Source organism: Sorex fumeus, unplaced genomic scaffold (assembly GCF_029834395.1).
Source record: "Sorex fumeus unplaced genomic scaffold, SorFum_2.1 ptg000098l, whole genome shotgun sequence".
In the NCBI taxonomy this organism is placed as follows: Eukaryota; Metazoa; Chordata; class Mammalia; order Eulipotyphla; family Soricidae; genus Sorex; species Sorex fumeus.
In genome coordinates this window covers 37,568,459-37,583,134 of record NW_026606155.1, presented here as the reverse complement: position 1 = coordinate 37,583,134, position 14,676 = coordinate 37,568,459, and the positions used below count along the sequence as shown (strand labels likewise).

General features: G+C 43.4%; 1 protein-coding gene across 2 annotated transcripts in view; it reads right to left on the bottom strand.

The window, feature by feature from the left end:
• The window catches only part of ARMH4 (armadillo like helical domain containing 4), a 144,397-nt gene extending 131,933 nt beyond the window's left edge, over positions 1 to 12,464 (bottom strand). The window contains exon 1 of one of the 2 annotated variants that reach the window (XM_056134081.1): positions 12,261 to 12,464. In XM_056134081.1, coding sequence (XP_055990056.1) covers positions 12,261 to 12,401 — 141 coding nt within the window. In that variant the 5' untranslated portion in view covers positions 12,402 to 12,464. The remainder of the gene's footprint in view (positions 1 to 12,260) is intronic. The other variant, XM_056134080.1, reaches the window with a different exon arrangement.
• Positions 12,465 to 14,676: the final 2,212 nt, after the last annotated feature.

Below are 14,676 nucleotides of genomic sequence, written 5' to 3'. Positions count from 1 at the left end.
CACGGCAAAGCCTGGCAAACTACCCGTGGCGTATTCGATATGCCAAACACAGTAACAATTGTCGCAAAGGAGACGTTACTGGGCCCGCTCGAGCAAATTGATGAACAACGGGAAGACAGTGACAGTGACACTGAAAAATTTTAGAAGAACCAAACATGTTTTTTAACTATCAATCTCTTTGAGGGGTGCTCCTAAACAGTGCCCAAAGGACCCCAGGTCACATCCAAAATCTGGCCAATGGGTTCTTCAATTTAATATTGGATCCCAAGGATGCAGTGCTTCTTGGATCCTCATGTGCTAGAGACCACAGGACTAACCAGAGGTACTGGAAGGGTGTGCCAGGGATCAAGCCAGGGTCAATTGCATGCAAGGCATAGTCCAACCCCTGTACTACCTCCCACCTTTATAACCTAACCATCCTTACTGAAAATATATCACTGTACAATTAAAATTATTTGTATTTTTGAAAACTAGGATGTAGCTCATAAATAGGGTATTGGCATTGCCTGTGTGAGGACACAGAGTCAATCCCTTGGCATGGCAAAACAAATAAACAAAAAGGGCTCATTTGTTAACAAAAACAAAACAAACAACAACAAAAAAAAACACCTTTTTACCCTCATTGCAACAAAACATGAAAACAAAACTGATCATTTTGCCCGAAATTTACAGTCCTGAGTTCTACTATTTTTTCTGAGTAGGGCCCTTTCTTTACCCCCTCATGGAAAATTTCTCAGATGCTACAGATTTTCTAGAAAATTAAAGCTCAAAATTAAAATTCTAAAATTACTAACTTGGGGCTTAAGTGGTAGTAAAATAGGGAGAGAATTTACCTTGCATGTGATTCATTAGGGTTCAATCCCTGGCACCATGTATGGTCCCACAAGCCTCGCCAGGAATGATCCCTGAGCACAGATCCAGGAGTAATCCTGAGTACCACTGAATGTACTCAGTGGTACAAAAGCCAAAAAAAATTTTTTTAATTCACGATTTTTTTCAAATTAGAAAAATTAGGATACGGAGCTGGAGCAATAGGACAGCAGGTAGGGCGTTTGCCTTGCATGCAGCAGACCCGGGTTCAATTCCCAGCATCCCATATGGTCCCCTGAGCACCGCCAGGGGTAATTCCTGAGCGCAGAGCCAGAAGTAACCCCTGTTCATCGCCGGGTGTGACCCCAAAAGCAAAAAAAAAAATTAGGATAAAATAAAATAACAACCTTGTCATGGCTTTTTCTTTTCTCATCATTAAGCCCTGAAGATATATATAAAATTCTTGGGTCAGTACAGTGGTTAGGGTGCTGGCCTTACACACAGCCAATCCCAGTTCAGTCCCCAAAACCACATTTGGTCTCCCCAGGCTCCACCAGGAATTATCCCTGAGCACAGGAGGGCATGGCCCCAGAACAAATAAAAAATAATAAAATGATATGCTCACAGAAAATCTAAAAATGTGTATTTTCATAGTATCCTCATCTCTTCATGGATTCATCCTTTAGTCTGTTTGGTACTTTTGAGGCAGAGAAAAGCTCAAGACCTCAGAATATAATCTAGATGACAGAAAAGGAAAAGGCTCCTGCTCTCCACATGAGGAAAGAGGATTCCACAGACTCGGACTCTTGCCAACTACCAGCACCTTGTGCATGAGTCATATGGGAAGCAGACTCAGCCTTAGCAAGAAGACTGCAGCCCCAGCTGCTAACATCTCACCCTCCTCTTCTAGAAAGACCTGAGTCAGAACCAGCCCACCAAACCTCTAGCAAATTCCTAAGACACAGAAATGGAGAGGAATACTAAAGGTTTATTTACTACCAAATTTGGGGTCATTTGCCACACAGACACCTTGAATCTACAGTATTTGGAGAGAATGCCGAAAAAGAAAATGACAACACAAGGTCACATGCAGAAATGTAACTGCAGATCAAATACTGTAGTTTCAGTAGTAGAAGAGTTAAGTGAGAGACGAATCTGAGAAATATAAATGACCCTACCTCAAAAAAAGGAAATTTCTCAGAGATAATGAGTAGGATGTTACCTTTACCCCATATAGAAATTGAGGGTTTGAAACAATTAAGTACTAACTTGCACACAGATCACTGCATTATTTTACGTATTAGTTTGTTGAGGGTTTCCAAGTAATACTCAGAAGTCTGGGGCCACTCCAGCATTTCAGTGTTCAGCTCAGTGCTACAAGGCCATTGGGTCCAGCAGAGCAGAGCCACCAATGTGACACCTGTCAGTGCTAGGGTGAGAGGATATATTCTGCCTGGGACTGAACTTGGGACCTTGAGTATTGTAAGGCACATGCTGCAATCTTTTGATTTGTCTACCCTACCCCAGCCATTGTTTTAAAAAGAGAAAATACAAGGCCAGAGAGATAGTACAGCAGGTAGGTCATTTGCCTTGCACTCAGCTGACCCAGCACTCCATATGGTCCCCTGAACACAGCCTGTAGTGAACTCTGAGGGCCTTCAGGTGTAACCCAAAAATGAGATAATGTTAGAGAGAGAGAAAGAGAGAGAGAGAGAGAGAGAGAGAGAGAGAGAGAGAGAGAGAGAGAGAAGAGAGAGAACAGTAAGAACAGTAGTCTTGGGCACTTTGCTGATGGTGAGGTACAGTAACTTTGTACATCAATATATTAATAATACTGTAACCATGTAACCTTAATAATGATTTTTAAAAAGAGACAAAATGGGATCTGGGAACACTGGTGGAGGGAAGATGACACTGGTGAAGGGATTGTGTTGAATTACTATGTGCCTAAAATTCAACTATCAGAACTCTGTAAACCATGGCTCTTTCATAAAAATTTAAATAATAATAAGTAAAAAGAGAAAATACACAAAAGTTACTTGAAAAAGAGAAAATAGCATGTGCCAAGGCATGTGAATAATTCTGGATTATTTTTCAGGAAACTTTAGATAAGCTATAAAGCTTCCCAGTTCATAGCCAGGTAACAGATGGTATCTGTATTTTACCTGATGCTCTATTCTTCTTTCTAAAAACAAACAAACAGATAAACACACACACACACACACTCACTCAGCAAGAAAACAAGAATGGTCACCCTCTATAAAACTATACCTTTGGAAACTACAGCTTTGAATTATAAAGCTCTATATAATCAAAGATACATAAAAGCTACAGAAATGTAGTTCACTCTTCAGAGAATAGCCTTTTCCTAAGCAAATATTCTTCCCATTCAGTGAATTCTAACATCCCAGACATTGGAAGGTGTGGCCTCAAAGCTGGACCTACAATGATCCCATGCTTCTAGATTAAAGTAAAGTAAAAGTAAAGGCCCTCCCGTTGATCATCGATTTGCTCTAGCGGGCCCAGTAACGTCTCCATTGGAGACTTTGTTGTTACTGTGTCTGGCATATCAAATACGTCACGGGTAGCTTGCCAGGCTCTGCCCTGCAGGCAAGATACTCTCGGTAGCTTGCCAGGCTCTCCGAGAGGGGCGGAGGAATCGAACTCGGGTCGGCCATGTTGGCTACGTGCAAGGCAGACGCCCTACCCGCTGTGCTATTGCTCCAGCCCAATGATCCCATGCTTCTAGATTAAAAACTAAAAAATACAGGCCAGCATAAGTGGCGAGTTTAGGGGGATGTGAACTGAAATCAGAAATGTGATTCTTTAATCCTAATTTTGATGTTTCATTGTGGTACCAAAGATCAAATCCAGGGACCTCATGCACGCAAGGCAGGTGCTTTATTACTGAGCCACATTCCCAGTTCACTAGTTTTGATGCTTTTAAGGATTGTTACATGATACTGGGCTATGGTCTCAGTTTCTCCTTGGGCAAACAAAAAGTCAAAGTAATCTTTTTGTTTTGTTTTCAGGCCATATGAGGGATGCTCAGAACTTACTCCTGGCTCTGCACTCAAGAATTACTCTTGGCTTGCTCTTAGGGCCATATGGGAACCCAGATATAGAACTCAGGTCACGTAAGGCAAACATCCTACCTGCTGTATCTCTCTAACCCCAAAGTAACCTTTAAGTTCACTTCTGCCACTTGCATTTTCATGGTTATCTACACAATATAAAACAAACATGCAAGTGTTTTCATAACCCTGCATCAAGAAGGCAAAACATCCAAATGGTTGAAAGATGACTTCACATTTTATTTCTATGGTCTGGAGTCATAACATTCTTCGTTTGTTTGCTTTTGGTCCACACCTTGGGATGTTCAGGGCCACTCCTGGCTTTGCACTCAGGAATTACTCCTGGCAGTGTTCAGAGAACCATATGGGATACTAGGAATTGAGCCCAGGTGAAGGCAAGGACCCTACCCACTGTACTATTATTTCAGCCCCATAACACTTTTATGAGAAGAATATTATAAACAAGTCACATTGGAGGAAGAAAATCAATAAAGTCTGAGTACAACCTCAATCACTTTTCTAAAACAGAATTGTCTTTACGTAGCTGTTGAGCTTTAGAATTCTGTGGAGGGAATCCTGCCATTGCGCTCAAAGACTTCCCTTCTGCTAGTATATGCTGGCCACCTGTTTTCTAAATCCAATTATGACAGAAAAAAATGGGGTAAACTGAAAATCTCATCCACCACTGTGTAGTGCAGCCATATGCTCCTTCTCCCCACTATTCATGGTGCATGAACTTTAAACACAGTAGAACAGAGGCTCTTTGGAAAGACACCAGAGAACATATCTGAAACACAGAAATGGTGGTAGATGACCTTCGAGTTCCAGATCTTTTCTAACGTTCAAAGCACAGGATAGCTCACACAGTGTCCCAGGAGTTAGTATCTTTCAGTAACTCTAGTGCCCACTGTTAAAGCACAAATAAAAAAAAAAACTGAACATTGTCAATGTAATGTCAATATTCAAAATCTCAGTAACTCTGTGCAATCATATTTTAATGCAATCATATTTTAAAGGGTCCTGGACCTTTTCTTCCCTCCTCAATATTGAATCCCCTCCCTGGCCAAGTGCCTGACAGAGGAAGTGCTCAGTAAATACTAGCTAAACAAACAACTGAAGGTCTATCACGTGCTTTGTTTGGGGAGAAAAGAGAACTGAAGGTTTCATGGTTTATTAGAATTGTCTAATTCTTTTTCCCCCGTATCTTAAATTAATTCAACCATTATATATTTAACAAACAAATAAAAATGATATTCCCCCGGGCTAGAGTGATAGCACAGCAGTAGGCCGTTTGCCTTGCATGCAGCCAACATGGCTGACCCGAGTTTGATTCCTCCGCCCCTCTCAGAGAGCCTGGCAAGCTACCGAGAGTATCTCGCCGGCAGGGCAGAGCCTGGCAAGCTACCTGTGACGTCTTCAATATGCCAAACACAGTAACAAGTCTCACGATGGAGACGTTACTGGGCCCGCTCGAGAAAATCGATGAACAATGGGAGGACAGTGACAGTGACAGCTTTTCCCTTTACTATGAAATGTTGGATGCTGAATTTTGGAGGGTTCCCCCCCACACACCACTACATCCATCAGTGCAAGTTAATTCAGATAAACTCTAACCAAATTGCTGATAGTGGATTTTAGTTTCTAACAATTTTAAAAGTGCCCCTTTCAATGTTTGGAGGATCCTCCCAGGAGGGGAGATGCATGTGGAAAGTAGACTATGGACTGAACATGTTTGCCACTCAATGCCTCTTTTGCAGACCACAACACCCAAAAGGAGAGAGAGAACACAGGGGATTGCCCTGCCACAGAGACAGGGGGGATGGGGGGATGGGGGTGGGAGGGATATTATCCATGGTGGCGGAAAATGGGCACTGGTGGAGGGATGGGTATCTGATCATTGTATAATTGAAACCAAAGCACAAAAAATTGTAAATCTACAACTTTAAAATAAATAAAATAAAATAAAGGGGGAAAAAAAAAGTGCCCCTTTCAGAGCAAGTCTGTAACACTTCATTATTTACTATCAAAGTGGCACAGCAGTCCTCTGGACAACTGCCTGCAGTTTTGCCACCAGTAGGTAGATAAAGCTGCTCTGTCAAGCATTATCTTCGATGATCTTAAATGCAGTCCAGACTGTTTCTTTGTCAAGTCATAGCAGTCAAGCTTCAAAGTCAAATGAAATACAAATTTTTTAAAAGACAGTTCTAGTTGTCTTGTTAGATTTCATAATCAGGCATCTTTAAACACTTGCTCAATATTTTTCCAACTAAAATATCTATTGTTCAGTGTGCTACATAAGACACAGAAGTAAACCCATGAATTAAAACATTGTCCTCTGTGACAAGGTTACCTTTTCCAAAGTAAATTGAGTTCCATGTGGATATATAAGGACCAGGAGCACTGCCTTTAGTGTATTCAAGACACAGGAGGCCTGTAGGTAGCTATTTGATTGATCACTTTTCTCAAGATTAAACATACATATACTGAAGTAGCTGATAAAGTTTCAGGAAGAAAACTGCCTAACCTTATATTTTCCTCATCTATTGGACCTTTTCGGTTTTGTTTTTGACATTTTAACATTTGGGCCACTTCCAGTGGTGTTTAGGATTTAAACTCCTGTGTGTTTAAGGATCATTCCTGGATGTGCTCAGGAGACCTTTGGGGATGGTGGAGATTGAAGCAGATCAATTGTGTGCAAGGCAAGTGTTTTACCCATTATACTGTCTCTCTCACCTCTGTCTACTAAATCTTACTTGGATGCCACCTCAAACATACCATCTTCTTTACATCATGTAAAAACCCTAAACTTATCACTGTCATGCTGGGTTTCTAAATTTTCTTCACACCAACACACTAACCTGAATAATTCCTCTTTCTTTCCCACACCAGGTATCCAAACACTCTCCCCTCAGCTGATGTCAAGCTTACTAACTGCTGTTACAAAAATGTTAGGCCCATTCTCTATCTTCTCCCATTTCCTCTAATATAAACCATATCTTTAAGCCTTGTCACATCAAATAAGATGATGTTCTTTGTATGTCTACACTGGTCTTTTAATTTCCTTTGTTATCATATAATAATGGTAGGCACATAGAGGAAGCGTTCAATAAATATTTAAGAAGTGTTCAATAAATATTTGATAGTGTTGAATATAAATAATACTTAAGAATGTGGAAAAGACAACACCCAATAAGAGAGAGAGAACAAAAGGGAATGCCCTGCCACAGAGGCAGGATGGGATGGGATGAGGGGGATGAGGGGTGGGAGGAATACTGGGATCCGTGGTGGTGGGAAATGGGCACTGGTGGAGGGATGGTTATTTGATCATTGTATAATTGAAACCCAAGCACAAAAATTTGTAAGTCTACAACTGTACCTCATGGAGTCTCACTAATAAAAAATTTTTTAAAAATTTAAATAATAGAAACAGAAAAAATAAATAAATAAATGATCCTTAGAAAAGTTAAAAAAAAAAGAATGTGGAAAAGAAAGTCTGGAGCCCCCATTTGATATTTTAATATTTTGTTTTTGTTTTGAGGGGTTTTGTTTTGTTTTTGTTTTGATGGTGGTCAGGTTATTTTGGTTCTGTTTTGGGGCAGGGATTGGGGTACAGGAAGGAAACACCCAAAATACAATGGTGGGAAGCTATATGGTGCTGGGATTGGTGTTTGAATATTAAATGTAATTACCAGCTCTTTGCTTGGGGGACATGAGATTGAACCTGGAATTCCTACATGCAAAGCATATGCTCAGACCATTGAGCTGTCTATTGTAAGATTTTTCAATGACATCTATGATGTGTCCATGAAAACAAAAGTACTTGTACTTTGGGGAATGAAGAGAGAGCAGAAGTTGCTTGCTTCGTATGCAGCCAACCCGTGTCTAATTCCCAGCATCCTATATGGTTTCCTGAGCATCACCAGGAGTGATCCCTGAGCACTGAGCCAGGAGTAAACCCTGAGCACTGCTGGATAAAGCCCCTTCATCCAACCTACACACACACACACATACACACACAAAACCCACAAAATAACAACTAACTATAGTTTCCTTCAAGCACCCAGTCAGTTTGGGCTTCTTATTCAAGGGGTAACTTTAAAAATAGTGTTAACTAGGGCTGGAGCGATAGCACAGCAGGTAGGGCATGTGCCTTGCACGCAGCCGACCTGGGTTCAATTCCCAGCATCCCATATGGTCCCCTGAGCACCGCCAGTAGTAATTCCTGAATGCATGAGCCAGGGGTAACCCCTGTGCATCACCAGGTGTGACCCAAAAAGAAAATAAATAGTGTTAACCTCTGCATTCTTATTTGAGCTATATTTCAGTTTTTCAGAATTAATTTTATTTTTAAAAACCAATTGGTGCAGCAACTCAGCAGTCACACCCATAAGCCACCTCTGGCTGGCGCCAGATAAACTTGTCATTGTCTACCATCCAGATCACATGTCCTTCTCTCCCATAAGGGAGCATAACATGATACCATAACCATGCCTGGGCTGGACCCTGCACCAGGCTTTTTCACTCAGGGCACTTCAGAGGGGTGCAGGTGAGAGCCCTTCCCAACCCACTGGACCCAGCCCCGGCAGCCAAAAACCTCCACAACTCAACCACCACCATGCTCACAGTCTGTCTCCACATGCTCAAGTCAAGCCTCACCCACAAATAATCCTTTATCTGGACTGTGCAGCCACATTTGCGGCCACACAACACTTCTGAGGACACACCTTACCTATACTCCAAGAGCACCACACCACTTTTGATGGGATTCAAATTAGGAGCAACTGGGGCTGGAGCGATAGCACAGCGAGTAGGGCATTTGCCCTGCACGCAGCCAACATGGCCAACACAGGTTCGATTCCCAGCATCCCATATGGTCCCCCGAGCATCGCCAGGAGCAATTCCTGAGTGCATGAGCCAGGAGTAACCCCTGAGCATCGCCAGGTGTGACCCAAAAAGGCAAAAATAAATTTAAAAAAATAAAACAAAGTAGGAGCAACCAATGTTAGAAGGAAATATTATATTATTTTGGTTATGTTTTGGGGCAGAGATTGGGGTACAGGATGGAAACACCCAAAATATGATGGTGGGAAGCTGTATGGTGCTGGGATTGGTGTTTGAATATTAAATGTAATCAAATATTGTGAACTACTTTATAAAATTAAAAAATTAAAAAAAAACAATTGGGGGGGATGGAGTGATAGCACAGCGGGTAGGGCATTTGCCTTGCATGCAGCCAACATGGCCGATACAGGTTCGATTCCCAGCATCCCATATGATCCCCTGAGAACCGCCAGGAGTGATTCCTGAGTACATGAGCCAGGAGTAACCCCTGAGCATCGCTGGGTGTGGCCCACAAAGCCAAAAAAAAAAATTGGTGTAACAAGTGTCAAGACTCAGAGTTTCAGATCAATTAGTTTTCTAATTGTTATCACATCTCTCAAAATCCAGTGATTCTTTGATAAAAAGAAAAGGAAACTCTTGTGTTTGTTTCTTTCTATTTTGTGTTTTTCCCTGATCCTCAATGGTTAATTTCTCCTTGGCTTACCTTTTCTCTTTGTACACCTTAAGGCTTTCCTTACCAACACAATTTTGTTTGTTGAAAGCTGAGCTTATCAAGATTCAGACCCTTGAACCCAGACATGGAAGAAAGCATTAAGGCACTACAACTCACAGTGCTATTGGCAATTGTCACTGGCCTGATAGATTGGTTTTAAGATCTGGCCCCAGTCATCCTTCACTAGAAAGTAAATAATGGGAATGACAGATGAGCCTCTCAGCCATATGTTCGACCAGTGTGTTTGAACAGAAATTGGAGGAACAACAAAGAATCATAGGGATCACAGGAGAAAAGCATCATCGATACTAACAAGGAAGGGAGTAAGAAGGCTGGAGTCAATAGGTTACTCTAGCTACAACAAGCAAATCATTTCTCCATGCTTGCAGTCCAAGACTAAATTCTGCATATAGGCATCACAAGTTTGGCATCATCCTGGTAAAAGAACCTACACTTGAAGGTTTGAAAACTCAAACTCCAGCTTTACCTTAGTCAAGTCATAGGGACTCAATTCCTTGCAAAATAGAAATGATAATCTTTCTATTACTTCCAAGGATAGAAGACAGACAAAAATCATGGTACTAGACATGAAAAGAGTTTGAGGGAAAAGTTTTAAAATATCCTACAATGTAAGACAAACCAGTGTGGTGACAGGCACAGTTCCCTTGAACCACAGACATATAAGCAATTCAAAGCATCCAGACATCAGTCACATTTTTCCCCAGAGAGAGCCTTTTCTTTTATGGAGTTTAAGTGACCAGGGATTTATCTGATGTTGCAGATTTCAACCCTAATCAATCTTTAGCAAGTTCACATTCTCTCATTAGTTAGTTCTTTTTAGTAAGCTAATTGCCCACTTCATTTCTCTTCTTTGTGGTTCTCAAACTTCATTTGCTTGAGATCATTATGTGCTGGTTAGCACATTAAGGGGGACGGTAGTCTCAAGGTAGACATTTCAAGGAATCAACACAATATCTAACATCTCATGATGAAAGTAGATTCAGATGCTTTTCTTATAACCACTAAGTAAAGACAAGATGGGAAAACAGGATTGGCCACACACCTTAATTAGGGAAGGTATTTTCATGTGTACATTAAATCCAAGTTCCCTATGGGGGGAGGGAGGGAGTTGTGGAAAAAAAAGCTTTTCTATGTGCAAATAAGCGAAACTCAAAACAAAAAAAATTTCATGACACAACTTTTCAGGCAAATATTTGCTGAATTGAGTGAAACAGACTTTTAGATGAAAGTGGAAATTTTCCATAAGTTCATCTTTCTTATTTTGATTCCATTTTTATATTTAGTATCAAGCCATTTCTATAAAGCAAAATTATGATATTGAAAAATAAAGCAGAAAATGCTGGGAGATAATGATAAGAAGCTGCCCATGAAAACAAAGATAAATCCACCTCTTCCTAATTGGCTCGGTTGCTGTAGCTACCTGACACTCGGTGAGTCTTGGGAATTTTGTAAATAAACACAATCAATATCAAGTCTGCAGCCTAAGTGTCTGGCCCACTGTTATGACAAAAGTAGCATATTTCATCCCTACTCTTGAGAATAATCCAAATAAACCTTAAATCTTCACTGTGTATAAAAGGCAACAATGTTCTGACACTGAAGATCTCAATGGTGTTCGGAGTTTCTTTCAATACAGTGGGGTTACGCGGGCAAATTAGGAGAAATCAGTCCGCAGAAGTCAGTCTTGGATCCCAACAGCATCATGCACAAGAAAATGCACACAAAAAAGAGGGAGACACGCAGAGTCTAAAGATCACCCCCGCCCCATTTTACACTCTACACAAAGCCTCCAGAGCTCCCTGGATAGTTGTGAGAACCGCTCCCACTCCCCCTTAAGTTTCAAACTAAAAACTTCCTGAGAAATCGGGCAGCCTCTTCTCTCCTTCACCTCTGCTCTGCACCGAAATTCGGTGCCAAGCTCCCCGCAGATATTCGGGATCAACTTGGGAAGTCAAAGATTTCTCATCTTTGAGCACTCAAACACTTCGGGGTCCTCAATTTTCTGTGCCCCGACATCTTTCTCGCGGGTCTCCACGTTTGGGTTCTATTCAGGTCGTGTTCCGTCAGCGACCAGGGTGCCCACGCGACATCTGGGCACCTCCAGGCTGCACCTCCCAACCATTCAGGAGTCTTGGGCAGAGCCTGACCTCCTCCGCGTCTAACCCGCGGCCCTTTCCCAGTTAAGTGACCTCTGTAATTAGCATCCTCCTGCCGCGTCTTGGGGAACGGGGTCAGAGTCTGAGCCAGGGGGTTCCGTGACACCTCTGCGCTAAACACTCAACTGTTTGTTTTCTGCAAAGTAGCAGAACACATTTCGGGGGCCAACGCCGCCCCCGTTCGCCACTCGCCTGCTGGGCACTCCCTGGCACTGGGGACACCGCGATCGATGCTGAAAGGAGCACATCGTCGTCTTGGGGGAACTTCTCGATCACCGTTGCGAGAGTGGGAGGGGAAGGAGAGAAGAAAGAAAAAGCCCACACAAAAGCAGCCGGCAGCTCGACCAGCTCCGCCAGCACAAAGGCCCGCTCGCTGGTGCGGAGCCGAGAGGCTGGGCTGGAGCAAGGAGTGCGGCGAGTCCTCCCAGGCCTGCCCGCCGCGCCCGGCGCGTTCCGAGCTGCCCCCCGCGCACCCGGCGCCGGGCACCGCGTTCCGCCGGGGCGCAGGGCGCACGTCTGGCGCGCCCCGCGCTGCACCGCTCCCGTGGCCACCCCGCGCCGCCGGGCTCCCGGGCTGCCTCTCTGCCCCAGCACCGGCTCTGCAGCCCGGGCAGCCCGAGCGGCGGGAGCCGGGCCCGTCCTCACCTGTGCGCCTTCAGCCCAGCAGCGCGCAGAGTGCGGCGGCGCCCGCGCTCGGCATCCCCGCGGTGGCCCCTGCAGCGGCCGCGGCTCCCCCCACCGTCTGGGACGCCAGGGGGAGGGCGCTTCGCTTTGTTGCTTATTCATGAGGCCACGGCCACGGCCAGGGATTGGGCGGCGGGAAGATGTGACCGCCCCCACCCCGCCGGCACCAACACCGGAGCCGCCGCCCCATGCCCCTTAAGCGCCCACTTCCCGATCTTGGCTCCGGCGTCTGGGACCGAGCCGTGGGGGTGAGACCTGCTCAGGGCCTCATCGAATCCTTCCTGAGATCCCCGCGCTCTGCCCGGTTGCCCCCTCGTCGCAGCCTAGGCTTCCGCGCTCCCTCGGTGCCCACGGAGAAGAGAACGGGGCAACCAACGTTATCCACAGAAGATCTCCCAATTTCTGTGGCTCTTTCTGTTAGGGCAAAGGGCGCGAGCCGGCGGCTGCGGGATGTTCTTTGTGATGGATGTTTTTGGTGGAACATCAGAGATTTCGTGGCTGTGCCCCTGAGTAGAACCCAGGAAAGCAGTACACAAAGTGGTCCTTTCTCGCCCTCGCAGAGAAGTTGAAAATCAGTGCTAGAAAGAAATGCAGTGTATTGAGTTCGTAATCCTAACTCAAGGCACAATCCCTGACAGATAAGTGCTAATAATGTTCCTGTGGCAGGAATGGAATTATGAAGACTGTGTAGCTTACCCAAGATCTTAGGACTGATGTGTTTACCTGGGATGCATGGATGGCCTCATTCTCGGGTCTGTCAAGGACCTGGTTTCCTTTTTCATTTCTTCGTAATCATGAATAGGAAGAATTCTCAGGAATCTAAAGACCCATTCTAAAATAATCCCCACCACTGTACGTTTGCAACACACTTTTCATATATGTTACCTCGTGTTTATTAACTTCCTTCTTTGCAATAGCCGTCTTGGTTCCACTTTGTAAACACCTTGAAATCAGTGCGAGGTCTTGTTCACCTATGACCACAACCTGACATATGCCTAAGAATGTAGTTATCCATTACATTCCTTGTAGAAAGTAGCCCTGCATGTCTAGAAAAGCAGGCTACAATAGTAGAGAAGCGGAACGCAATTCAATAGACTTACATCTATAAGATTTGCTTTTGCTTTTGATGTGTGTTTAATATAATATAATACCTATGCTATGGCCAGTACCAGTACCCAGTGTCCAGGAGATGGCTAAGTTACATCCAGCGTGACCAAGTTATATTTCAATGTTATACTTATAGTTGGAACACTGTGTGACTGAAACCCAATCATAAACTGTTTTGTAATGATCTATCTCATGGTGATTCAAAAAAATATTTTTATATTTTATTTATAAATGTGGGCTGGAGCGGTAGCACAGCAAGTAGAGTGTTTGCCCTTGTACGCAGTTGACTGGGCCAACCCAGGTTTAATTCTTCCGCCCCTCTCGGAGAGCCCGGCAAGCTACTGAGAGTGTCTCGCCAGCCCAGCAAAGCCTGGCAAGCTACCCATGATGTATTCAATATGCCAGACACAATAACAACAACTCTCACAATGGAGACGTTGCTGGGCCCGCTTGCGCAAATCGTCGAACAGCGGTAGGACAGTGCTACAGTGCTTTATTTATAAATGTAAAAGTCACGTGAAACTCAGGACAATTCTCATAAAAACAAATGTCATATTACATGGTAAAAGTCCCAGCTAGTCAACAAAATCGTCCTAGAAACAGGTAAATAAAAGCGCTGGTTTAAAATAAATAAATAAATAAATAAAGTAGCCAATCGGATTGGAGCAGCGGAACAAGAATAAGGAGTAGCTAAAAGAGACTACATCTTCCTGGCATTTAGAGCCAGCCCTACACCCACACTTGAAATATCAAAAGTCTTTGTTTTTGTTTTGTTTTTTACTACTTTTTTTCTTCCTGCACTCCTAACATCCTGTTGTTCTCTTCCTTAGAAACCCAACATACTCTAATCCCAACTGCAGAACTAATCTGTCCATGCCACAGACCTGCTTTACACTGTATTCCCTTCCCCATAATTACCCTCCTCCTGTAATAGAATTCCTGTTTCCTTTTTCTTCAATACAAATTATTTCAGCTAAGCAGTAAAAGTAAAATAATCACATTACAGTTCATTTATACTTGTTTTTGTCCTTCCAGAACAGGTTTGTATTTCGAAAATAACTAATTAATGCAATTTATGTCAACAACAACTATTGGTACATGGCAGTGATAATAAGATCCAGTCTTCCACTCCAACATGTACAAACTGTAAACCAGACAACGTTGCTCTCTAAAAAATTAAATCAGGAGGGGCCAGAGCAACAGCACAGCAGGTAAAAGTTGCTTTGCTTTTCACAGAGTCAACCTGGGTTTTGATTCTTGGCATCTCATA